Source organism: Pipistrellus kuhlii, unplaced genomic scaffold (genome assembly GCF_014108245.1).
Source record: "Pipistrellus kuhlii isolate mPipKuh1 unplaced genomic scaffold, mPipKuh1.p scaffold_m20_p_28, whole genome shotgun sequence".
NCBI classification, from domain to species: Eukaryota; Metazoa; Chordata; class Mammalia; order Chiroptera; family Vespertilionidae; genus Pipistrellus; species Pipistrellus kuhlii.
Window position 1 is genome coordinate 4,890,429 of NW_023425527.1, and position 25,386 is coordinate 4,915,814.

General features: G+C 42.8%; 1 protein-coding gene across 1 annotated transcript in view; it reads right to left on the reverse strand.

Annotated features, from left to right (window-relative positions):
- The window catches only part of MYO1D (myosin ID), a 255,527-nt gene that overhangs the window by 66,225 nt on the left and 163,916 nt on the right, over nucleotides 1–25,386 (reverse strand). The window contains exons 20-21 of the mRNA XM_036454229.2: nucleotides 22,015–22,128; nucleotides 3,112–3,266 (exon numbers count right to left, since the gene is read on the reverse strand). Coding sequence (XP_036310122.1) covers nucleotides 3,112–3,266; nucleotides 22,015–22,128 — 269 coding nt within the window. The remainder of the gene's footprint in view (nucleotides 1–3,111; nucleotides 3,267–22,014; nucleotides 22,129–25,386) is intronic.

The window sequence follows — 25,386 nt, forward strand, 5'->3', positions numbered from 1 at the left end:
TCCTGCACACCCCCTACTGGGGATGTGCCCGCAACCAAGGTACATGCCCTTGACCGGAATCGAACCCTGGACCTTTCAGTCCGCAGGCCGACGCTCTATCCACTGAGCCAAACTGGTTTCGGCTCTTTGTCTTTTTTTGAGAACTATTATATATGCATAGATTAATACACCTTTCTAATGGATAGCCACCCTTATATTCTTAGAGTACAGCCTCACTGGTCGTGACACATTATTCTTTTAAAAAAACTCTCAGATCCAATTTTTGGGAATTTTATTTAGGATTAAAAAAAAAATCTCTATACTGACATGAGATTGGACTACAAGTTTCTTTTCTTGCATTATCTTTACCTGTTTGGGATATAGTGTTGTGCTGGTCTAAACTCATTTCCAAACTTTTTACTTCTCTCTGAAACTTGGCAGGAATATTGCTCATAGACTTTATGTCCTAATCCTTGTCTTTTATAATTTTTCAAGACAGTGACTCCTTTTCACATCTAGTCTCTCCATAGCATGTTTTATTTTGAGCCCTTTCCTCGTAACTTCTAACTAGAGAAATTCTCGGAGTGTACTTTAAGAAAATTACCTGAAAGATAAAGGACTGACCTGAAATTAAATCCATCTCACTTTTAGATTTCCATAATTAACCCGCAGATAAATATGATTCTGTGACACCTCCTTACACTTGTAAAACACAATCTGTTTCTTGAAGTCAAACCAATGATATGATAGTTGACAATAAAGGAAAGTAGGAAAAAAAATCAAGTTAACCTTTCCTCAAGAAGTTAATAGCAAGTTGATGACTCTAACCCTAAGTCAAAATGCCAAACCTGAATTTTCTGGGGGCAAGAAGGAGGGTTTTGATCTCTTACTGGTACTTGACCTCTTAATTCATAGGTCAAAAACCTGTATATATAAAAGGCTAAAATGCAAAGTATCCCGTTGGGAGTTGGATCACTTGCTATGACATGCACTGACCACCAGGGGGTGGCATGGAACACGGCAGTGGCAGCAACCAGTGGCGGTGGTGGGGCACTGACGGAGCCAGGGAAGGAGGAGGTGGAGAGGCAGGGAAACTGATCACAACCCAGGCCTAGGGAACCTACCTGTGCACGAAACTATAAAAAAATCAAACAACTCAACAGCCTTTTCTTTCTTCCACATATAACTTTTAAAGTTATTAAAAAATCTTACATATACAGGGTGGGACAAGGTAGATTAACAGTAGTGAGTACAGAGTTTTTCTTGTATTGTTTTTTAATAACATTTTTTGGTTAAAAATATTTTTATTGATTTTTTACTGAGAGGAGGGGAGAGAGATAGAGTTAGAAACATCAATCATTTGCCTCCTGCACACCCTCCACTGGGGATGTGCCCGAAACCAAGGTACATGCCCTTGACTGGAATCGAACCTGGGACCCTTCAGTCTGCAGGCCGATGCTCTATCCACTGAGCCAAACCAGTTAGGGCTAATAACTTATTAATTATTGCTTTGTTTTCCAAATGAACAACTGTAAATCTGCTTTTGCCCCTTCCTGTAGTAAAGATTTGAGGAAATGCAACTAGAAACACATCTGAGAATGCATATGCTGAAGAAAGGAAGCAATGATGGATGCAAGGACCAGATTCACATGTAACATGTAGAGGCATGTAACAGGGGTTGGGATTTGCTAAACAAGATCCAGATTGAGCAAAAATACTTCAATTTCCCAGGCAAAACTATTTATTAGTACAAGCATCCAAATTAAAATCCCTTTAATTGTCCACCTTTTTCCATAACTAAATATTAGGAGGAAAATAAGCCTACTTATTTGAGTTTTAAATTTTATTGTAGAGATGCCTTCTCCATCTTAAACTCTTCAGTATTCCCCTTAGCTTTATAACTATTTGGCAGATGAAAGGGAGTTTTTCAAAGGTCCATATGTTAATTATTATTTTTTTATATTTCATTATTTAGATTCTTATTTCCACCCCAAATAATCATTAAACATTTTAATCATAGCATTAAGAAGCATTTAACTGTATAAGATACTTAAAGATCTACTTTGGTCCAGAATACAAGGTTTGATGACATAAAAGAAACGGTCTTTGTAGCTCACTTCTAAAATTATACTCTATACATTTACCAACAAAAGTTAAGACAGTAGAATCAGACATGTGGATATCGGATTGTAAATATACCTTTGTTTAGACAAAGAAGTCATGTCTAAACCTAAAGAATGAACAACCCTTATAAGGAATACTCGGTTCCTTCTGGCAACTTAGGAAAGGTCGTTTAGGAGGACAAGGAACTGGATGTTGGGCTCATGCCTCTGTCGCTGAGCTTTGAGGAGCGGCCTCCTGGCCTCAGGGTGGTGGGGAGACAGAGACAGACTGCCACCGTGGGAAGAACATCTGACTTTGGAGTCAGCGCAATACCCACCCTAAATACCCCATGGCCTCCTCTGGGAAGTAAAACACCTCTAAAACAACTCCAATAAAGAACCAGACAACACCACTCCCCTGCTTACCCTTTCACTGGTCCCCACCACCCTCAGGATCGGCTCTCTGTTTCTATTTCTCACATCATTGTCACAACACACACACACACACATCCACTCCCCCCACCCCTTCCCACACACAGAAGTACCCCAGATACATCGACATTTTACTACGAAGTTCTTAGAAGATGCTATGTCCCATCACAACGCCACATTTCTGTCGAGTTTGCTGGGTCTCTCAGGAATTCCTTTAGTTGTCATGGACCTACATGTCACCCTAAACCTACCTTCTAATTGGTTTATATCCACAGTAGACAAACCCGCTAATCGTACTTGGGGTAAGCGAGAAGCTGTGACAAAAAGTCATTTTTCTATCTTTTTTGATTTCATTACGTTTGGATTGGCAGTGATGAAATCACCGATAGGGAACCCTCTGGTTGTTGGTAGAGCGGGAGGATGGAGAAGTAAGGGTCATTCCTATTCTCTCATTGTGCCTTTGGGAAACAGGGGATTCAATGGTCTTTATGAAGGAAAAGAGATCAATACACTAACATTGGCACATGAGTTCAGTGAGAGTCATGATTAAAGAGTTTACGTGTTTGAAACTTGTCATAGTTAAAAAATCCAACGTTACCTCTTGAAATGATTCACCAGGACTCCAACAAGTTCTCCAATTCGGTTCTCGTGGGTCGGCTGCTTGCTGAAGAGGCAGACGATGAGGTCCTTGTTGTCTTTCGTGTGGAACACCACAAGCTGGTCCTTCCCATTGGAGACGCTCAGGCCGGTCAGCTGCAGAGAGACACATGGAAAACGATCAGGTTGGTTTTTTCCTTTCTAAAAAGGAATACATTTAAAAATACACCTTGTAATTTAATAATACATTTTTTGGTCAGCATCCCGGATGACTTTAATTTTTGTCAAGTTTCATGGAATAAGCAGATGGAAGGCAATAATAAAGAATGAAAGTTAATAAAATTGAAAACAGAAAAACAATAGGAAAAAAACCAACAAAACAAAGCTGATTCTTTCAAAAGATCAGTAAAATTGCTAAACCTCTGGTCTGAAAGGATGAAAGGGAGAAGATCTAATTACCAATATGAGAACGGAGGAGGGGATAGATATCACTACAGATCTCCTGAACCAAGTAATTCTTTGAAACCACAAACTACCAAGACTCCCCCAAAAGAAGTAGATAACCTGAATACTGCTATATCTATTAAAGGAGTTAAATTTTTAGTTAAAGATCTTTTGAAAAAGAAAATTCCAAGTTCAGATGTTTTCATTGGTGAATTCAATCAAATATTTAAAGAAGGAATATGACCAATTCTCCATATGCTTTCTCCATGAGGCACTATTCTGGTTCCAAAAGCAAAGGCAGTAACAAGAAAACCACAAGCTAATATCCAATATCCTTCATGAACATGGATGTAAGAATGGCCAATAAAATATTAGCAAATCAAATCCAATAATGTACAGAGACAATAACCCATGACCATGTGGCATTGATCTAAGAAATGAAAAGCTAGTGCAGTATTTAAAAATCAGTCAATGTAATACATCATATCAACAGAATAAAGAAGATGATCCTATCATGATCCTATCAATTGATGCATAAAAAGGACGTTACAAGTCAACATTCATTCATGATAAAAATCTCTCAGCAAACTGGATTAGGAGAAGACTTAGACTGAACAATGACATCTACAAAAATACCACCGCTAACATCACACTAGCCATTAGGAAACTATAAATTATAACTACCATGTGACATCATCACAACCTGTCAGAATGGCCCATATGAAAACAAAACAAAAACGAAAGAGCCACAACAGAAAGGTGACAACACCAAGTGCTGGCGGGGATGCAGGACTGCTGGGACTCTCATACAGTGTTGGTGGGAATGTAACATGGCACATCACTGGGAAACCAGTTTAGCAGTTCCTCAAAAAGTTAAACACAGAACTACCATGTGACCCAGCAATCTCACTCCTAGGCATTTATCCTAAAGAAATAAAACCTTATGTTCACACAGAAGCTTATGCATGAATGTTAGTAGCAATTCTATTCATAATCGCCCCAAACTGGAAACAATTGAAATGTCCATCCATTGGTGAATGGATAAACATCTTTGTTTGATGTTTATTGATACATCTTTACAATGCTCATTGATTCATCTATACATTGCAATGCTATTCAGCAGTAACAAGGGATGAACTAATGATATAAATCATCTATATCAATAACATGGATCTGTTTCAAAGGCATTATGCTGAGCCAAGCAGCCAGTCTCACAAGGTTCCTGCAGGACTCCGATTAAGTGATAGTGTCTGGAAGACAGAACTCTAAGGATGGAAAACAGAAAACATATCAGTGGTTGTCAGGGTTTGGGACCGGGGGAGTCAGATACACGGGTTTTGGGGTGATGGATGACTCTGCATCCTGATTGTGGTGGCTGTTACACAAATCTATGCATGTATCAAGACCCATAAACCTGTATACTGTCACCACTACCATAAGCCAATCTTATTTATTACATGTAAGTACAAAAAACATAGATCCCTGAGTGTTTGACTCATAGATATTCTATTTTGGTCAGCAAAGCAAAACCTGGAGTGATTTCTCATTCTGTGTTTGTTCTTCAATTGCAGAAAATACCAAAGTGCCACCTCCTGGCCGCCACAGGTGCTGTCAGCTTTGTGTGGCAATCAGCACTGTCAGGGTACCTACTGGGGGCAATGTAGAGGGCCAGGCAGCCAGGAGGGGGGGGTACCTTAGGAGGCTGAAGGTGTATAGCCCCTATTCTAGGGGGATTCTAACCCAGTGGAAGAGACAAATATCAAACAACGCTAACAGTTCACACATTTGGAAGGCCACTGAGTTCCAAGCCCACACTTTATAGATAAGGAAACTGAGGCTCAATGAGGTTAGCTGATAAGCTGTGTAAATAAGTATTCCTAAACACGAGGTGAATATATTTTCATAGGAGGTGAGCTTTTATTTTATTTTATTGAATTTACTCGTAAAGAATGCCAGGGTAAGTGTTTAAAGGACAGAAGAGAAAATATTCAAGGAGTTAGAAGTCAGTGCACAAATCTATGTAGAGCCTGGGCTTTCTGAGGCCACTGGAAAGAGAATAAATCAATCTTTCTGCCACTTAGATGTCTCACATCCAGCTGATTTTTAGGTGATTAAATTAAAAGCATAATTTTCATTTTAAAAAACATTTTATGTCAGTGGTGCTTCATTCTCATTTGATTATTTCATATACAAAATTCAAAATTGAATTTATGTGGCACTTTGCTGGAGAGCTTGATTAAAGTTTAATAAAATGAGAATTCTAACAGCAGTAGCTCTGTCAGCATGTCCCAGGAGCATTAGCTGCAGGGGTTCAAGGACAGTCAGCAGTTCAGGGAGAGATGCTGTCTGGGCCAGCAGGGAGGAGCTGCTGACTCTGTCCCAGCCATCCTCCCACCTCCGAGTGTGGGCTTCCCTATGCCAGCCTGTCTGGGTGGCTTTATATCACTGTCCATGGGAATTCTTCATGCATGTGCTCAGGCCGGAGGAAAAAACAGCACCTCGTATCTTCTGCTACACAAATAAAGAAATATGAAGCCCCTGCCATCGCCAAGGCAGGACAAACAGCATCTAGAATGCCTCCTTTTGTTCTGGGAGACAGGATATAAGGTACGGAAAAGCAGTGGAGTAAGGGATGACCTGGATTTTTTTTTTTTTTATAAACTAGAGACCCGATGCACAAAAATTTGTGAAGAGTAGGACTTCCTTCCTTCCCCCCGGCTGTTGGCACCAGCTTCCCTCAGGCACCCAGGACCCGGGTTTCCCTCCTCTGGCTGAAGGCAGGCACCAGGGACCCAGGCTGGCTTTGTCAGGAAGGATGTCCGGTCTAATGAGTATACTACCCTTTTATTATTATAGATTTTTTTTTTATTGGTTTCAGAGAGAGGAGGGGAGAGGGAGATAGAAACATCAAAGATGAGAATCACTGATTGGCTGCCTCCTATATATCCCCCCGTTACTGGGGATCAAGCCTGTAACCTGGGCATGGTCCCTGACTAGGAATCAAACCCTGATCTCTTGGGTCATAGGTCAACGCTCAACCACTGAGCCACACCAGTTGGGCATAACCTGGATGTTAACCCTAATTCAGCCAGGTGATCCTGAATGAGTCATTTAACTTCCTGGGTACCTCTCCCCTTTTCTGCAAAATAAAGATCACACCAGATTCCTGGTCTACCTTATACGTGTGGTGAGGATCAAATAGCAGCAACTCAGGGTATAGAAAGATAAATAAGGAAACCCCCTCTGTTTTATGGGTTTTTACACTCAAACCTAAAAGAGGATGTTATAGCAGTATCTGCAGACTTCATACTTGTACCATAGGAAGGGGAGGTATGGTGTGGAAATACATAAGCTAGGGAAGGGGTCACTTCCCCAGTCATCTCTGAGCAGCCAGAACACACAAATAGTTCTCTGAGCAGAAGTGAAACTCCCTATCAAGGCTTTTACCTATTAGTCGCCTTATTTCTCACAATCTGTGGGCTCTCGATGCTATGATAAATCCAAGACTACTTCTTTGGCCTTGAAGATTTGAGAGTCTCTGAGGATAACCTTGACCTCAATTCTCAGAGCCTCCTCAGTCAGGAAGATCCACCAGTGAACACAACTGGGTTGTTTGGAAGGAAGAGGCTACTCTAGGATTTGGAGCAGATGCCCTCCTTGGCCATGGAGTAAGTGCAAGAAAGCGGAGAGAACCAGAAAAGAAAATCCCGATTTTGCATTCTCATCTATGAATCGAGGGTGAAACAGACCAATATTAGGAAGTGAAATAATTCTGAAACATAAACATGACAAATTGGCCATACAACGGAAGCAGTAAGTGACAGAATAGATACTGCAGATCAAAGAAGAGTTGAATAAAATTTCTCAATGCCAAAGATTTGAGTCTTTAGATAGGTGTCACAAGTGCCAGCCCAACCACTAGTAAATTAACAGATAATCACATGGAGAATTAGCCCAGAGAAAGTTTCCAGCTGCTCTAAGAACAAAGGGAAAGAAATCCTCAAGTATCTAGGCATAGAAAATAAGTTATCTGCACAGGAAAATAACACTCAGGTTTAAACACTTCTTTAAAAAGGTGCTCATTCTGTCTGAAAATGTAGGAAGGTATAGGAAGCAGAGAGGAAGAAAACATTGATTCTGTCATTATTCATAGGAGGATGTGAGAAAATATGATTTATTCTTGGTATTGATTAAGAGAGATCAGTTTAAACATTTAATAGTAACCATTATCAAATTGAAAAGAATGTATAACTTTATTTTTAGTAAAAAGGAAATAAATGAAACTTGACTGCCTGGCCTGTGTGGTTCAGTGGTTGAGTGTGGACCATGCATCAAGAGATCACCAGTTCAACTCCCATTCAGGGCACATGCTTGGGTTGCAGACTCTGTCCCCATTAGGGGGCATGCAGGAGGCAGCCAATTAATGTTTCTCTCTCATTGATGTTTCTCTTCCTCTCCTTTCCTCTCTCTCTAAAATCAATAAAAGCATATTTACAAAAACTTCATCAACATTGCAACTCGAAAAAAGAAAGGAAATAGTATGGAATAATTTAAAAGCATTTGCATAACATTATTAAATGTAAGAAAAAAAGAATCAGTTTCTATAAGAAATGCAAATGGCATACAATTGCTTTATTGGATAAAGAAGGTTCACAGGTTAGGTCAAAAGCAAAATTTAACTATACTCTGTTATGGATGCACCTAAAACAAAAAGACATAGTAGATAAAAAAATGAAAATGACAAAGATATACCAGAAAGAGAGTTGGGATGGGAATAATAAAGTAAAATCCAAGGCAAAAACCACATGACAGACCAACAGTGAAATAAAACCTATTACACAAAATATGGGCCATGAGCAGTCACCAAAAAATTGTCCGAAAGCTAGGATATTGACTTTATACACAATCACCTTGTTAGGAGACTAGTACTATTGATCGATATTATTCAGGTCAATGAAAGTAATTGTAATCAAATGACTAAAGGGCTAAGTTTACAACTTTGATCGACAAGGGCTTTCAACTCTCGATTTTAACAGTGGCATGAAAGCAACCTGGTAAAGCTCTTTAACAAGTTTCCAAAGCTAAGCCATCCTAACTGCACCGAATAAATAACATTTCCACACTGAACTTCCACTTCTTTTGAATATTCTACATCACATGTGTCAAACACAAGGCCCGAGGGCCAAATCCGTCCCGCCAGGCCTTGCAATGTGGCCCGCACCGCGCTGTCATCACTGCACTCCGCTGCGTTTCCATCACAATGACAGTTTATGACTGTTCAGTAAACCATTCGGCCCGCGATTTAGGCTGGATTTTAGATTTTGGCCCCTTCTCTGATTGAGTTCGACACCCCTATTCTACATCCTGACAGGGATTAAGGGCACCACCAAGCAGGACATTTACAACCTAGATAACGTTCTCACCACAGACGAACGACGCACTTCACAAAACCACATATAAACTCCTTTGGAGAGGACGCAGGGCCTGCCCTGGCCTCCTCGTTCATTCAAATGCTGGGTCCTAACAGTCAAGTTAACATCTTACAAAGCTAATTGTTTTACTAATTGAATTGCATTTCATATTAATCCATTTTAAATATCCTTCTCTCTCTCTCTTAAAATACCAACCTAATTAAGTTGCTTTCCTAATGGGTCTTTCCGTTGAAAAAATTTTTTTTGCCCTTTGTTGCAAGTACCTGATTTGTGGCATGCAAGTTTGTTTTCTTCAATTTTAGATTAAATTTGTCAAATTCCTTACGAGAAAGGTGGTTAGACCCTACTGGTTCATGAGTATCAGCCCAATGGTGAATTGTCTTCTTTTTTTGGGGAAAAAAATAAAATAAAATAAAAATCATCCCAGACAGGCAGGCCTCCTGGAGGTCTCTCTCCAAAAACACCTGGCAGTTTGATTTCATGGGTTTGTCTTCTTGCAACCTGGAGTTCAGGGATTTCACGCAAAGTTGAACTTTAATTCCAGAAATACGGCTCTGAGGAAATAGCTCAAGAAATCACCTCAACGATTTTTAATACCAAGCCATCCAGTGGAATTGAGCTAAGTCTCCTCTGAGTCGCTCCGTATTTTATGTTTTCATATATTGCAGCTATCAATATGTCTGCCTGTAAGAAGCTGACTCCCTTTTAATTACACCTTCGAGTTTACTGCTGTGGGCCTGGGGGACAGGACACCAGATTCATCTCAAGGACACACGAAGCAAGACAAATGGCCCAACGGGGTGCTCCTCTAGAAGGCGCAAGCAAAATTTAGTGCCTGAGCCTCGCCATCTCTATCTGGACGGTTCAGAACACACGCGATACCCCCCACTTAGGTTCTATTTATCACCTACGGTTGATTTAGCCAATGGCTGCGTCACAGAATCACCGGGGGGGGGGGGGGGGGGGGGAGGCGCGCTCTGATTTATTTGGCTTGGGATCCAGCTGGGCATCTGTCCTTTGTAAAAGCTACCCAAGTGATTCTAATCGCACCCAACCACGGATTTAGATTAAACTACCAAATAACTGGGTCCTAACAGTTAGATTATTACTACTGTACAAAGCTAATTGTTTTACTAATTGAACTGCGTTTTTATATTATCCAATTTAAATTTATTTTCTCTCTTGCTCTTAAAATACCAAACTAATTAAGTTGCTTTCCTAATTGGTCTTTCAATTCAATTTTTTTTTTTTCCCCCAAACCATACAAATGAATGGTCCTCTCGATGCAAAAAGAATACTCAATTTTTAGGTTTCCCTTCCTCACCCTATGCTTGTCAACAAGCTGAATGTGTGCACACTAATGGGCGTGTGAGCGATCTTCCGTTGTAACCCGGTCATGAGGGTATTGTGTTTTCAGACTCTGGATCTGGTGAAAACTGTCCATTTTTTTGCAGGTTCCTAATACACTGGGATCAGTAGGGGAAGGGGGCAACTTTACTGCTGGTGGGAGGCACCTTGGGACCACCAAGAGGGGGTGGACACCTAGGCTCCTCCCTCAGCCTTCCCTGGGGTGGGGGCGGGAAGTCCAGGCTCCTCTTTGGGCCTTTTGACACCACTCCGAGGGCCTCTTTATTTCCGGGTGAGGGTAAAGGTCTAGGCTAGGGGTGTCGAACTCAATCAGAGAAGGGGCCAAAATCTAAAATCCAGCCTAAATCGAGGGCCGAATGGTTTACTGAACAGTCATAAACTGTCATTGTGATGGAAACGCAGCGGAGTGCAGTGATGACAGCGCGGTGCGGGCCACATTGCAAGGCCTGGCGGGACGGATTTGGCCCGCGGGCCTTGTGTTTGACACATGTGGTCTAGGCTCTCCAAGAGACCCTCGCTGACTGCAGTTGGGGGCTGAAAATTTCCACCGCCTGTGTTTTTCTGGAGAAGAGGATTGACTGACAAAAAGGTTTCTGTTCTGTGAGACTGCCCATTTCCTGGTCCTTTGGCAAGCGAGAGCCTTTCTTGTCTGTGTCTATTGGTGTTTCTGTGTCAGGGCTTTGCCTGCTCCCATGCAGGGTACAGAGGAGGCTAAGGAAACCCAGGGAGCTCCCGGGCATACTGCTTCTTGGTTGTGCTCTGGGCCCCTAGCTAGTCCACCTCCTCTCCACCTGTCAGTCTCCCTATATAACACAATCAGTTAGTTTTATACTGTAACGTCCGTTGTTTTTAGCGATCTTTAGGGAGAAGAAAGAGGAGAAATGCATCCATCCCGTCTTGTCGGGAACCGAAGTTCCCACTCTCTCTTCCTGATGCCAAATGCCCATGGGTCAGGGAATGCAGCTTTCTCCTTAGGGAGCTCCCAGTACAACTGAGGAGCCAGGAGGCACACTCCACAGGAGTGGACGACACAAGGCGGGTACTTTAAAATACTGATGACCCTTACCTTGGCTGGTTTGTCTCGGTGGTTGAGAGTCGGCCCGCGGACTGAAAGCTCCCAGGTTTGGTTCCAGTCAGGGGCACTTGCCAGGATTGCAGCCTTGATCCCCAGTGGGGGCCTCCAGGAGGCAGCCGATCGGTGATTCTCTCTCATCATTGGTGTTTCCATTTTTCTCTCTCCCTCTCCCTTCCTCTATGACAGTGTTTCCCAAAGTGTGGTACGTGTACCCCCAGGGGTACGGGAAGAGTTTGGTGGGAATATGCGTTGCACCGGAGTTTGGTGGGGATATGCACTGCACCGTGCTTATTATTATTGTACTGCGCCTAATTCTACATTCTCATGAGTACAAGGGGTACTCAGCATTACGAAAATTATAGAAGGGGTACACATATGTCAAAAGTTTGGGAAACACTGCTCTATGAAATCAATAAAAATATATTTAAAAAAATAAATAAAATACTGATGACTCTCAAATGTGAATGTCAGGCTCAGACCTTTCACTGGGCCTCCAGATGGGGTGACAGACAGGGGCTCCCTGGGGCGCCCATGGTACCACCCTTCTGGCCTGGCCAAATGAAACTCACCTCCTTTCCCACAACGCTCGCTGTCTCAGGGCCCTGTTTCCATGAAGGGCCACCAGTTCTACCTCATCCCAAACCCAAAGAGTTCTCTTCCATCCCCCACTCACCCATCCTCAACTGGGAGGCAGCACAGGGCACAGGCTCTGGGCCACCCTGCCTGGGCTCAAATCTGGGCACTGCCACTGGATGCCCTTGGGAAAACCTGATCTGTGCTCTGTGCATCAGATTCCTCACCATAAATGGGGTTAATAATATTACCTAACTCCTAAGGAAGATGAAAACATTATCTACATAAATGCATGTAGAACATGAGACTAGTGCCTGACACAGGAAATCTTTTTTAAAAGTTAACTTTAAGAGTCATGCAATATGGCTTGACTCTTTTATCTCCAGTACCATTGTTTCCATTGAGACGATGCTGAGAGCCCCTGAAATGGTATTTATTTCACCAGCCTCTTCCAACTTCTGTCCATACTTTGTAATGTTGTCAGAATTAGCTTCCGAAGAAATAAACCTCACCATGCCACCTAAAATCTGTTGGTCTGGCCCAGTCGCTGTGACTCCGTGGTTGAGTGTTGACCCATGACATGAACCAGGAGGTCCCCAGTTCGATTCCCAGTCAGAGCACATGCCCGGTTTCCCGGCTTGATCTCCAGTAGGGGGCATGCAGGAGGCAGCCGATCCATGGATGTTTCTCTATCATTATCCCTCTCCCTTCCCCTCTCTCTAAAAAAATCAATAAAAACATATATATATAAAAATCTGTATTGCTCAGAACAGTAATTCACACATTCCTTTAAAAATCTGAAAAAAAGCTACAGATGCCCAAGCGTAGAAAAATGCACAAGTGTTTGCACGAACACATGAGCCCCTGACACTCTTCCTGGGGAGCTATAAAACATGCTGATGCTTAGGCCTACCTGCAGAAATTTGATTTGATCGGCCTGGGTGTGGCCTGGGAATCAGAATAAAAACAAGACAAAACACCCCAGGCTAGTTCAATGTGCAGCCACGGTTTGAGGACCCATGAGTTAGAAGCTACTAACATTTTTGACTTGGGTTTTAAAAGCGGGAACTACATCATATCAAATTCAAATCTCCAAAGAATCCAGTTAGCAGGGGAAGCAGCACATTTTTCCTGGCCCACCTGAGACGGTGGTGCCTTTTCTTACATGTTCCTTCTTGAAGTCGAAGGGCTGCATTTAAGAAACAGCTGTGCAAATGGAAGTACAATGTGGCAGCTGTCTTCAGAGGGGCTGCTTTTTCTTTTTCTCTGACAGAAAGGAAGCACAGGCTTGCTTTTTCTTTCTCTGAATCCTAGGGGACCAGGCTGGGGAGCCCTTGAACTGCCAGGACAGAAGCTAGTCTTGATGAGGCAGTTTCCTAAGGATCCCCAGGGCCCACGGGCCACCTGTTCTCAAAAGGTTAAGATGAAATATTTTAGAAATGATTATGCTCAGAAAGACTTATGTAAGTAAACAAAGGGGAACGGGAGAGAGAAAAAGAGTGTTTTGTAGGCAACTCAGCTAGAAGGCTCCCTTGGGCTCTGGTGTGCAAAAAGCCTGCCCTGGAGTCTGGCCCCAGTGGTCAACATCTCTGAGAACCGGTTTCTTCACTGATAAGAGGATATTTAACTTCCTGCACAGGATTCTTAGAAAGATGGAGCGATTGTCTATTTAAGCCGCCTAAAGCCTGGTACTGGGCATGCGATGAATATTACTCTTGTTATTTCCCCCCTCCTCCTCTTAAGATAGGATTTGACTCGTATGTGCTACTTGTCTTGGAAGGAAGGCAGCGGTAGGAAGTCACCGCCAGGGCTGTGGTTCCCAGGGCTCCATTCCCTGTGAGCTTTGAGCCTGGGGCGGATGCTGTAGCTTTCTGAGGGACAGTTTCCTCTTGAGAAAAAGGTGCCTGTAACGTGCACCCACGTGGCTGCCACAGGCTGTGCTATGAGGCCTGTGGGCAGAGACTGTGGGATGCATGCGCTATTCTATCGCAACTGCGGCAATCGCCTAGAGCGCCAGAGATGCTCAAAAGTGTTTACTGCATAAAAGAGGCCCTGTCTTGGTTTAGCGACATCTATTTCTGGACACCCAGAGCTCTTTTTCCCCCCTCTTTTTTCTAGGGGTGTGTGTGTGTTTATTCTCTTCTGAGGATATTTTTTCCATTGATTTTTAGGAAGGGAGAGACAGAGAAATATCGATGAGGTAGAGACACATGGATGGGTCGCCTCCCCGCAACACACCAACCACAGCCGGAAGTTGAGCCTATAACTGAGGTCCTTGCCCTTGCCCGGAATTGAACCTGGGACCCTTCAGTCTGCAGGCCGACGCTCTATTTACTGCACAAAACTGGCCAGGGCCGCAGAGATCTTTTTATGTCCATGCCTCGATTTAAAAGGCTTTGTTTTAAAAGGCTGTTTCTAGGAATCTGACCTCTGGATAAATACCTCTGTCAAACTAATTTTCTTATACCTCAGCTTTTACAAAGCTTTGTGTTTCTTTAACAAGATGGCTTCTTAACGGGGTCATAAATTGGCTCTAACACTTGTTCCTTTCAGACACTGATTTTACATTTATAATTAAATTTCCAAGTACAGTACAGATGAAAATGGACTCTCCCTCCTGCCGGGAAGCACTGACTTCCGACATTATAAATCAGTTTGCTTAGTACTGTTTAACATAAGCTGTAGTCTCTAACTGGTATGACAAAAGGCATTTACTTCTAAACACATGTCAGGAAAACAATTGGTAGCTTAGCTCTGGGATTCTCACTTCTTCCTCTCTTACCAAAAAGAGAGAGAGAGAGAGAGAGAGAGAGAGAGAGAGAGAGAGAGAGAGAGAGAGACAGACAGACAGACACACACACCATGGCTAGAAGTCACTTTTCTTAAACCCACATGAATCACTCAAATCCAATAATGAAATCGAATGCTAAATAAAAAATTAGGAGAGTGCAAAGACTGTTTCATTGCCAAAGCCATCAGAGCAAGCAGAGATTCTTAAAAAATTAAACTAAAACCTTAACATCTGCATCTTTAAAAATTCTTCATAGAGACGCCCCCCCCCCCCCCCCCCCCCCCCCCCCGCCCCGAACAGGGGCTTCCGAAGAGCTAACGTTGGTAAGAGGCTCTCTTTGTTACAAAGGGCAAACATAAAACGTTTGCACAAGGTGTTCAAAATAATACAGCTTCTGGGACCTGCTGAGGATCAATTAGGAAGGAAAATTTACCACCTCAGCAAATAAATAAATAACCCTGAGTGCCACTCAGCGTCTGACATTAAGGGGTTTTCTCCTTTCCATTAAAGAGGACTAATAAACAGAGTTTAAAGGCTTGAGGGAGGAGAGAGGGGAGAGGGCTGGCGCACACCAGCTCAGGCAGGCAGGGCCAGCCATCAGCTGACTGCTGCCCCCGAGATTACCATGGAAACACCTTCTCCTGCGACTGTGCCTTAGAAACGGTGAGGGGGAGCAGAGCTGGTGGCCCTGGGATTTCAGCAGGGTTCACCCCTGGACACATTACAAGGACAATCCATCTTCCAAACAAAACACTATCTTTCTAGCAAGTCACGTCCGATAGAATAATAAAGCCTGAAGCCCGGCATAATCACAATCCATTCACTGCTACTATGCTGTCACATCGGCTCAGATAAGCGTCTCTGTGCTCTCCCCAGCTTGCTTCCTATTCTCCACAGAACCAAAGGATGTATTTGTGTAATTAATTGGCGGCTTCCTTAGCCATTGAGTCCATACTGATAAGGAAGGGACTGTATCAAATAGCATTCATGGACAGAGCCAACCCATCGGGCCGGGCTCTCCAACAATAGGGTAAGGCGGGTTCCGGCGGAGGTCAGGTTAAATGTTTCAGTTTATGCCATTTCACTCGAAACCGGTGAACAGATTTCATGTTTACGCAAATTAAACTCCATCTTGGCAACCAGCTCCCCTGGCAGAAACGCGAGGATTCAAGCAGTGTGCGCCGGCCACGGGGTGTGATCTTCCTCACCCGCCTGCCGTGATCTCTAGGGTGATTCCCACAGTCAAAGGGGTGGCGACCCCAGTTTCGGATACACTATTACTGGTTGCATGGATTCCTGCCCACCTTTGTTCTCTATATCAAGCCGCAGCAACCACAGTCTCTCTCCCAGCTCAGCAAATCCTTCCAATTCTTACCCCACTAACCCCTGGAGGTAAAACATTTTAACGTTTCTGGACAAATGATTTGGAGTTAGTGCTTTAATTTGATATTACAGCTCACGAATACAGTGTAGCGAGTGACTCAAGGCGGGAGGATCCTAAGGACAATGACACGGATGCCAGCCGGCAGAAACTGTACCCATCACCAGGCAGTATGTGCCCACAGAAGTCTCTCTGTGGCTAATAAAGGGGCCACCTATAACCTGGATGCTTCATTCTCAGGTGGTGGTTGACAATTATGTGACTTGGCCGTTTGCGAGAACAATGCTGACTCAAAATACCCTCCAAAACTTAGCATGACTTCCTATTTTATCTTTCCTGTGAAGAGTGACTGGAGTCATGGTTCAATGACAGACCGATAGAATACTTTTGCTAATGGGAGAGGGGGAAACGGTGCCCGGTTTTCTTTTCAGTGATATTTTGTTTAGTTTTACAGAAAGATCAGCCTTTATCTCCTGAGCACAAAAGCCGGGCACTGACAGAGCGTGGAGAGATATGCTTGTAGGTGAAGACGAACTGAGACCCCAGTGGGTGCTGAGTCATACAGGTGAGGGTCATAGAAAAGTACGTGCCACCACCATACACCTGTCAGAACAGCTAAATTTTTAGAAAAAACTGAGGATACCGGTCATGATGAGGATGTGGAACAACAGGAACTCTCATTAGTTGCTGGTAGAGTACAAAAGGGCACGGTCTCTTTGGCAGGCGATTTGGCAGTCCTTATAAAGCCAAACTTAGTGTTAGCTCACAATCTAGCAATTTTGCTCATGGCTACGAACCTCAATGATTTGAAAACATGTGTCCATACAAAAACCTACATGTGAATGCTTACAGCTGCTTTACTCAGAATTGCCAGACACGGGGAGCAACCAAGATGTCCTTCAATAGGCAGATGGGCAGACTATGGTATATCCACACAACGGAGTATTATTCAGTGATGAAATAGAAAACGAGCATCAAGGCACGAAAAGACTCGGAGGAACCTCAAATACCTGTTGCTAAGTGACAGGAGCCAGTCTGCAAAGGCCATATGCTGCAGGAGGACAATTATATGACATTCTAGGAAACGCACAACTACAGAGAGAGGAACATAGTTGTCACCTGTCCAGAGGCGAGAGAATGGTTGTAGAAATTTATAAGAACCAGCAGGCAGCTTTTCCTCTCTAGCTACCTGAGGACGGATTGTCATTATGGATGATCACAGGGACCAGGAATTGAACCTGCAACCCAGGCACATGCCCTGGACCGGGAATGGAACCTGTAACCCTTTGGTCCATGGGCCGATGCTCTAACCACTTAGTGCAACACTGTTCAGGGCTGAATTTTGTTTTTTAAAAAGAGGTGTACAAAAGAACAATTGAGGAAATCTGAGCTGTGTTGGATGTTAAATATTATGGAAATATTAATTTTTTAGATATGAAAAGAGTACCGTGGCAATGAAGGAGAATGCCTATTCTTAGGAGAATGCACATGGGGGCAATTTAGTGTCCAAGTATCATAAAAGAGAGAAAACAAATATGGCAAAGAAACCCCACCCCAAACACTTATAAATTGTAGGGACAGAAGCAGCAGTGGACCCCGAGGGGGTGGAAAGTTCTCCAGGCAGGAAAGACACCTCTACCAAAGAGTCCCTCCATTCCTTCGCGGCCTCACTGAAGTAGAAATCATTCATCTAAAGCCGACACCCTGTTAGTTTTTGAAAAGCGAAAAATGGTTCGTGTCTGTGTCTCCTACACAAGGTCTAGAATAAAACACATCATCGATTTTTATAATTTTTAACGTTTGGCATGGAGACCAAGGAGTATGGTTACTGCTCATTCAGAATAACAAATGACAGAGACCATTTAACATAGGATTAGCAAATGGTGGCCTGTGGGCTGAGTGCAGCCCCAGACGCATTTTGTTTGGCTTGCATGGCTTTTAACAATCAGGGGATTTTATAAGAAATACAGGCATCAGCTGGATGCAGGAACGGCCACAATAATGATTGTTGCACACACATACATGTACTTTAAGTTATTACACATACAGCACATTTTAAGTCCTGCTTGAGAAAGACAGGGCTTCTGGCGATTGGACTGGGGGCAGGTGGGCAGAATCCAAGGACTCAAGGATGTCTGGTGAACTTGGCCTATTTGAAGCTCTTCTCTCCCACTGATCCTTTCCCCACCAGGAAAGCCTAATGACCCGCCCTAGTACTCAGCAGGATTTGTGACCCAGGTCCATAGGGGGCTTGGGACTAAGGACAATAGTCAAAAAGTGCAGAGGGAAGCCATCAATTGTATTCAAAGGGAACTGTGATCATTACCCATGCTATCTGTGGTATACTAGGAAAAGTCAGGAAAGGCTATGCATAGAATTGCAAGTACTTGACAAGGAACTAGAATACCAATTTGGCTCATGCAGAATTGGTTGCTATGGTGAGGCCTGATCTGAGACACTGTGTTCAATATGTTAGTGTAGGGTGAAACTCTAATGGTGTACGGGGCTGGCTGGCTTAGACTTGAGTCTAGTGCTGGCCCCGGCTGCAAAGAAAAGTAACTGACAGTGAAAGGACACGCACAGGGAGAGGGAGAGATGGAGAGATGGCCGAAACTTCGACTGTCTAAGGGTTCAGGCCGCTGAGGGCCGCAGGGTAACACGGTCCCTCAGAGCTGCTCTGAAGCCTGGGTGGCGGTGTGTCCTGGATCTCCCTCTGGCTCCTCCCCCTTATTCAACCTGTAACCTTACTGGAAACACAGCGGAGTGTTACTTATGACAGTTTATGGTCACAATCTGTTCCCAGGAGCCCATGCAGACGGAGAAATGAAAAGCAAAGCATGGGAGGAGAGGAGTGTGTGGCACACTGAGCTCTATGCTTTTATCGATTAATCTCATTTCTGAACACTCTCCAATTTGCTTCTGAAACATGGTATTCTCATAGTTCTTTCCTTTCCTAGAATAATCCATAACCAGATGGAACCGAAGAAACATGAGAGCTTGTTTAGCACACGAAAAGAGAACTGAGCCAGGCCAGCGTGGCCCAGTGGTTGAGCGTCGACCAATGGACCAGGAAGTCACAGTTCAATTCCCATTCAGGGCACATGCCCGGGTTGCAAGCTCAATCCCCAGAGTGGGGTATGCAAGAGGCAGCCAATCGATGATTCTCTCTTATCACTGATGTTCCTATCTCTCCTGCTCCCTCTCCTTTCCCCTCTGAAATCAATAAAAATATATTTAAAAAAAAGAGAGTTGAGAAAATGGAGGACAATAGAGAAGAGATTTCCTTTTTATTCCATTCCTGTTAGTGATTCTCTCTTTCCCACCGTGTAATGGATGGATGTTCTTGAATAATCTGACCCTTCCTCCCTCCAAACTCATAATTTCAGCCTCCAGATGTACACACATCTGCTTTTAAATTTTTATCGTAAGTGCTGAACTCTTCCCCTCCCTACAACATGAGACCTTCGACTACCTATGAAATGTATACCTGTAAAGTTTCTCAATGCTTAAAACTCAACATGGTTAACATGAAAGTGGTTCTCCTTCACCCCCACTCAGCGGCTCCATCACTATGATCAGCATTATCATTTCTAAGGGTTCCTTGTCTTAAACAGTGTTTGTAATGTCACAATATCTCAATCATACAAAAGGTATAAAGAATAAAATAACAAAAACCCACATGCCTTAATGCATTGTCCAGACTTAATGCGTTGCCACATTTGCTTTGGACTGTAAAACATTTTTACCGATCGCAGTGGCAGGCCCCTGTCCCACTCGACTTGCTCCCTCAGGGCCACTACCCTGAGGTTGGCTCCTCCCAGAGCACACCCTGAGCAAAGGCTTATGGGCACACAGAACTGACTTGGGAGGTGCAGGAACACTAGCCTGGGGTGGAGAGGGGCTCAGGCAAGGGGAGGCAGCCAGGACGGCCCATCAGTTCCCACTGTGGGCAGCTGCGGCTCACTCCTGCAGGGCAGGCCTAGGAAATGGCAGAAGACACACCTCAGAATGACCTCGGCCAATGGTGACAGTGTTGGAGTATTTATCCCCCGACACCTGTTAGTCATTGGGTGGCTTGCGGGGGTGGGAGGGGGAGGCTGCATTTCCAGTCCTCTGTGCATGGGGTAAAGTGGGTTCTGGCAGCATAGCCTTTTGACAAAGATGTTGGCTGCTGGAAGTTAGGCCGCTGTGCCCGGAAATAAGGGGGTACAAGAGGATATGGGCCATGTACTGAGAACACCTGCGACCACGTGCATCCATCCTGCGGACACTGTCTAACCTTTGCTACAGTTGTTCAATATCATTCATCTCGATGACATTGGGAACATGAATTGTGATAATGTGATAAAGGGAACCGTGAATATAAATAGACACCAGTCGGCATAAAAAAAGGGAGATAAGTTGGGAAAAGAACTTCAGTTCAAAAAGTTGTTTAGCTACTGAATTTATATTCTGTGCCTGACTGATCTCCACTTAACAGAAAATAAGAAAAAGAAATAAAATGCATACTGCAATTTATGTTTGTTTGGTCCCACACTTCATTAGACTTACCTAGGCAAAATCTGATCCTCCCCCTTATCTGCCTTCACCTCCTACTTTAAGGCAGCAGGGTCATTAGGCTTCAATTGTGATGGTATATAAAATTATAAGTCTTTGCTAAGAATACATACAATCAAGAATGCCTTAGAAGAGCATTTTCTTATTAGCTGCAATCCATTAGCCTTCTCCTGAAAGGGAAAAAGGAGAAAGAGAGAGGGGGGTGGTGGTGGAGGGAGGTATGGTGGAGAGGGGTGCATAATGAAGGGGTGCATAATTATTGCTCATCCTGGGCAATAATTCCAGCAATCATCCTGCAGTGATATTCTACATCATTTAGCAAAGCCAGGAATGATTTACTTTCTCTGTACCTCACAACCAATGAGACTCCTGATTTAACAGAACACAGCTACAAAACAATGTGCTTCCCAGCCCCTTTTGCAGAGACCAAAAGGGCTTAAAAGACACTTTAATAATATTCCTCATACAATCTACCATGGGACCAGCACAGGCCTCCCTCATTAAGAACTAACAGAGAAAATCACCTTTCACATGAAGAGATCTGGGGTCTAGTAGGATCTTTCTGAAGCATTAGAACAAACAGTCACTTGTTAAGCAGACCTCATACAGCAGGGGGGAAAAATGAAAAAGAAATCTTGTATTGAAATTCAAAGAGACACCTACCAAATTTCTCATTTCAAATAAGGAGTTGATTCCAGAATCTGAAAAGCCCTTGGAGACAGTGAGCCACCGAGTGGGTGGAGATCAGAGGTAAAATATATTGCTGAAAAGAACTGGGAGCAGCATACATTTTGCATTTAAAAGAGTGGTAATGCTTTGCTTTCATAAAGTAATTCACTACTGTTCCTCTACCTGATTCCATTTCTGTATAAAAACACGCCTTATGAAAATAAATAAGAAAATATATTAGGTGTCACCACATTGAAGCAATGAGCGGGATTAGGCACAGAGGAAGAACAAGCCTTATGAAAATAAATGAGAAAACACATTATGTATCCACAACAGTGAAGTAGTGAGTAGAATGAAGACTAGAGAAAGATCACACAGAATGCAGAGTCTTTACGCTTTAAAAAAAAAGAAAAGAAAAGCTTCCATTAATCACTGGAAGCCTTGGCTCCTCCTAAGAGAAAACTGTACATTTGTATAAAACGTAAGATGGGCGCAACATTTCAAGGGTTTCTACAGCCTCGAAGGTTCCTGTGATCACACTGTCAGCCCATGAGCGGCTCATGAACCCACCCGGGCTGGTGCTCCTCTGCTCAGAGAGAAGCGAGAACACTCACGTTGTACAGAGGGATGGTCTTCATCACTTTGTACTGCTTCGTGGGGTCCATCTTATAGAGGTGGCGATCAGTGACGAAAATGGCGCGGTCTTCCACCTTACTGAACCGATTGACCTGCAAGAAAACCAACCAACAACTGTACCATCTCATGAGGCATGAGGCTCAATGATCTCTGAGGAAAACGACAAGGGGCAGAGGCGGCTGGCGGCGGAGATGCAGCCTTTAACAGACGGCCACTCTACTGGATGCAGCGGAGATGCAAAAGCAGGAGCAGCGTCCAGATCTGTGGAACTTTACAATTTAAACTCCGTGATTTTAGAACATAAGGGAAAAAACAAGCAAACCACACACACACACAATCCCACAATGATTAAAAGACTCAAACCAGCCAAAACCGGTTTGGCTCAGTGGATAGAGCCTATGGACTGAAAGGTCCCAGGTTCTATTCTGGTCAAGGACATGTACCGTGGTTGCGGGCACATCCCCAGTAGGGGGTGTGCAAGAGGCAGCTGATTGATGACTCATCGATGTTTCTAACTATCTCTCTCCCTTCCTCTCTGTAAAAAAAAATCAATAAAAAAATATTTTTAAAAGACTCAAACCATGTAACTCAGACACTATAAAAAAAATGAAAAGATAACCCACCGAATAGGAGAAAATGTGTACAAATCATATACCGGATAAGGGACATGTATTTAAAACATACAAAGAATAAAATATATATTGTATTTAGAATACAGAACTCAATAATAAAAGGACAAAAAAATCCACAATTAAAAAAAATGGGTTTTTAATTGTGAATACACATTTCTCCAGAGAAGACATACAAATAGCCAATAAGCTCATGAACACATGCTGATGTCATCAGCCACCAGGGAAATGTAAATTGGAACTACAATGAAATGTCATGTCATACCCATTGGGACGGTGATGACAAAGAGGATGGACAGTAACAAGTGCTGGTCAGGGTGTGGAGGAACTGGAGCCCTCACCACCACTGGTGGGAATATAACGTGGTGCAGTCATTTTGGAAAAGTCTGGCAGTTCCTTAGCTAGATAAACAGAGTGTTACTATATGACCCAGAAACTTCACTCCTAGGTAGGAATTGACAATAGAATCACATAAAAACTTGTGTTTGAATGTTCACTGCAGCATTAATCATAATAGCCAAAAAAGGAGAGACCACCCAATATCCACCCAACTGACATTGGCCTGGGTAAATAAAATGTGATGTATTCACACAATGGAATATAAATTGGCAATAGAAAGTGAACTACTGATACATGCTATAACATGGATGAATCTTAAAAACGTGTTAAGTAATGTCAGCCAGTCACCAAGTACCTTATACTGCATGATTCCATTTATATGAAATATCCAGAAGCAGCAAATGGATAGAAACAGGCTATAGATTAGTAGTTACGTAGGGCTGGGGGAGATGAGAGATCTGGTGGGATGATGGCTAAGGAGTGTGGGGTTTCTTTTTGGGGTACATAAAAACGTTCAAACATTGATTGTGGTAATGGAGATCCAACTCTGTGACTATACTAATAACTGCTGGATTGTGTGATTTAAAATGGTGCATAAGATGCTGTATGAATTATATCTCAATGAAGCTGTAAAAGAAAAAGGTAACCCCCATATGAAACAACTCATTCTGCCCCTTTCCTAATGCAGATTAAATTCTCTAGAACAGTGGTTGGCCAACTCATTAGTCAACAGAGCCAAATATCAACAGTACAACGATTGAAATTTCTTTTGAGAGCCAAATTTTTTTAAACTTAAACTTCTTCTAACGTCACTTCTTCAAAATAGACTCGCCTAGGCTATGGTATTTTGTGGAAGAGCCACACTCAAGGGGCCAAAGAGCTGCATGTGGCTCGAGAGCCGCAGTTTGCCGACCACGGCTCTAGACTATAATGACAGTGTGCCATTAAATAAACTTGTTCAAAAATGGACAGTACCTTCTTGCCTACAGCACAAATAACTGTCTCTTAATTATGACTACCCATAAAGAGAAGGGGCCCTACGAGAAGGCAGTAAGTGCCCCCTGTAGGGTTCAAGCGGAAGCTCAGTGGATATCTGATGTGGTGTGGTAGAGGGGGTTTGTGCTGCAGTAGGAAGTCTAGGGATTCCCAAGGTCCCTTTCTTCAGATTCTGTGATCTTTTACCCAACTTTCAAGTTTTCCTATCCGCCATAACACTACTTATTTATTTCTTCCGCTCCTGTGTGATGTTATGTTCTCTATGTTTCTGATTTTCTCCTTCCTTTTTCTTTTTTATCTACTATGAATATTTCAAGATATTGCTTAAGTTTTCATTCCATTATAAAACCCTTTCAATTCCTATGGTGAAAAAACGATCAGTTTTCTCTGAACTTCTATCCACAGTTGTAGGAGAAATAGATTATAAGTAGAATCAAGAATGAAATTAGAAAATTAACATTGATATAAAGGGCACAAGGTTTTTAAAGCAGAATACTTGAGATAGGAGGAGCACTGGCGTGAGTGCTTTTGCTGATGTAAAACCCTGAATCCATCGTTACTCTTTGTTCAGCAAGAAAGACAGGAAAGAGCTGAAACCATTTGGGTCAGTGGATAGAGCATTGGCCTGTGGACTGAAAGGTCCCAGGTTCGATTCTGGTCAAGGGCATGTACCTTAGTTGCGGGCATATCCCCAGTAGGGCGGGTGCAGGAGGCAGCTGATCGATGTCTCTCTCTCATCGATGTTTCTCTCTATCTTTCTACCTTCTTCTCTAGAAAAAATCAATTAAAATATATATTTTTTTTTAAAAGAAGAAAGACAGGAAAGAATGTTGGCCAATATGTCCAAAATACCAATACAATCAAGTTACATCTATCCTTAGTCTGTAGGTTCTACTTACGAAGTTGAGTTACTCTCTATTATCTCTCTGTTAAAAGTGCTAATTTTTCATTTAATAATTGGAAAGCTTGAACAATTTCAAGGACAGCTAGACTTGTAATTTTTAGACCATGAATGCTCGTTATAAGAAATGTACTTGTCAAAATAGCGGTGTAGAACACTGTGTTTTTTTTAAACTTATAGTTGAAGCTATGTTTGGCAAGAGATTGATGTTACTTATTAAACCTTGTGATAAGTAATCGAATGACTATAACCCACTAATCTAGGTCTAATTCAGTCAATATAAGAGATTATACAAATGGTTTTAAATTGGAATACATAAAAAAGCTGCTTTCCTTATAAAACTGCTACAGATAAGTTATCAAATTAGTTATAAAGAAGACTAACAAGTTCACTTCAAAGTAAAAATCTTACATAAAACTGTATGATTTCTTTCTTAATGAAGGTCAGGAAACAGCAAATCGAGTGTATGGTAAAGGCGATGGGAA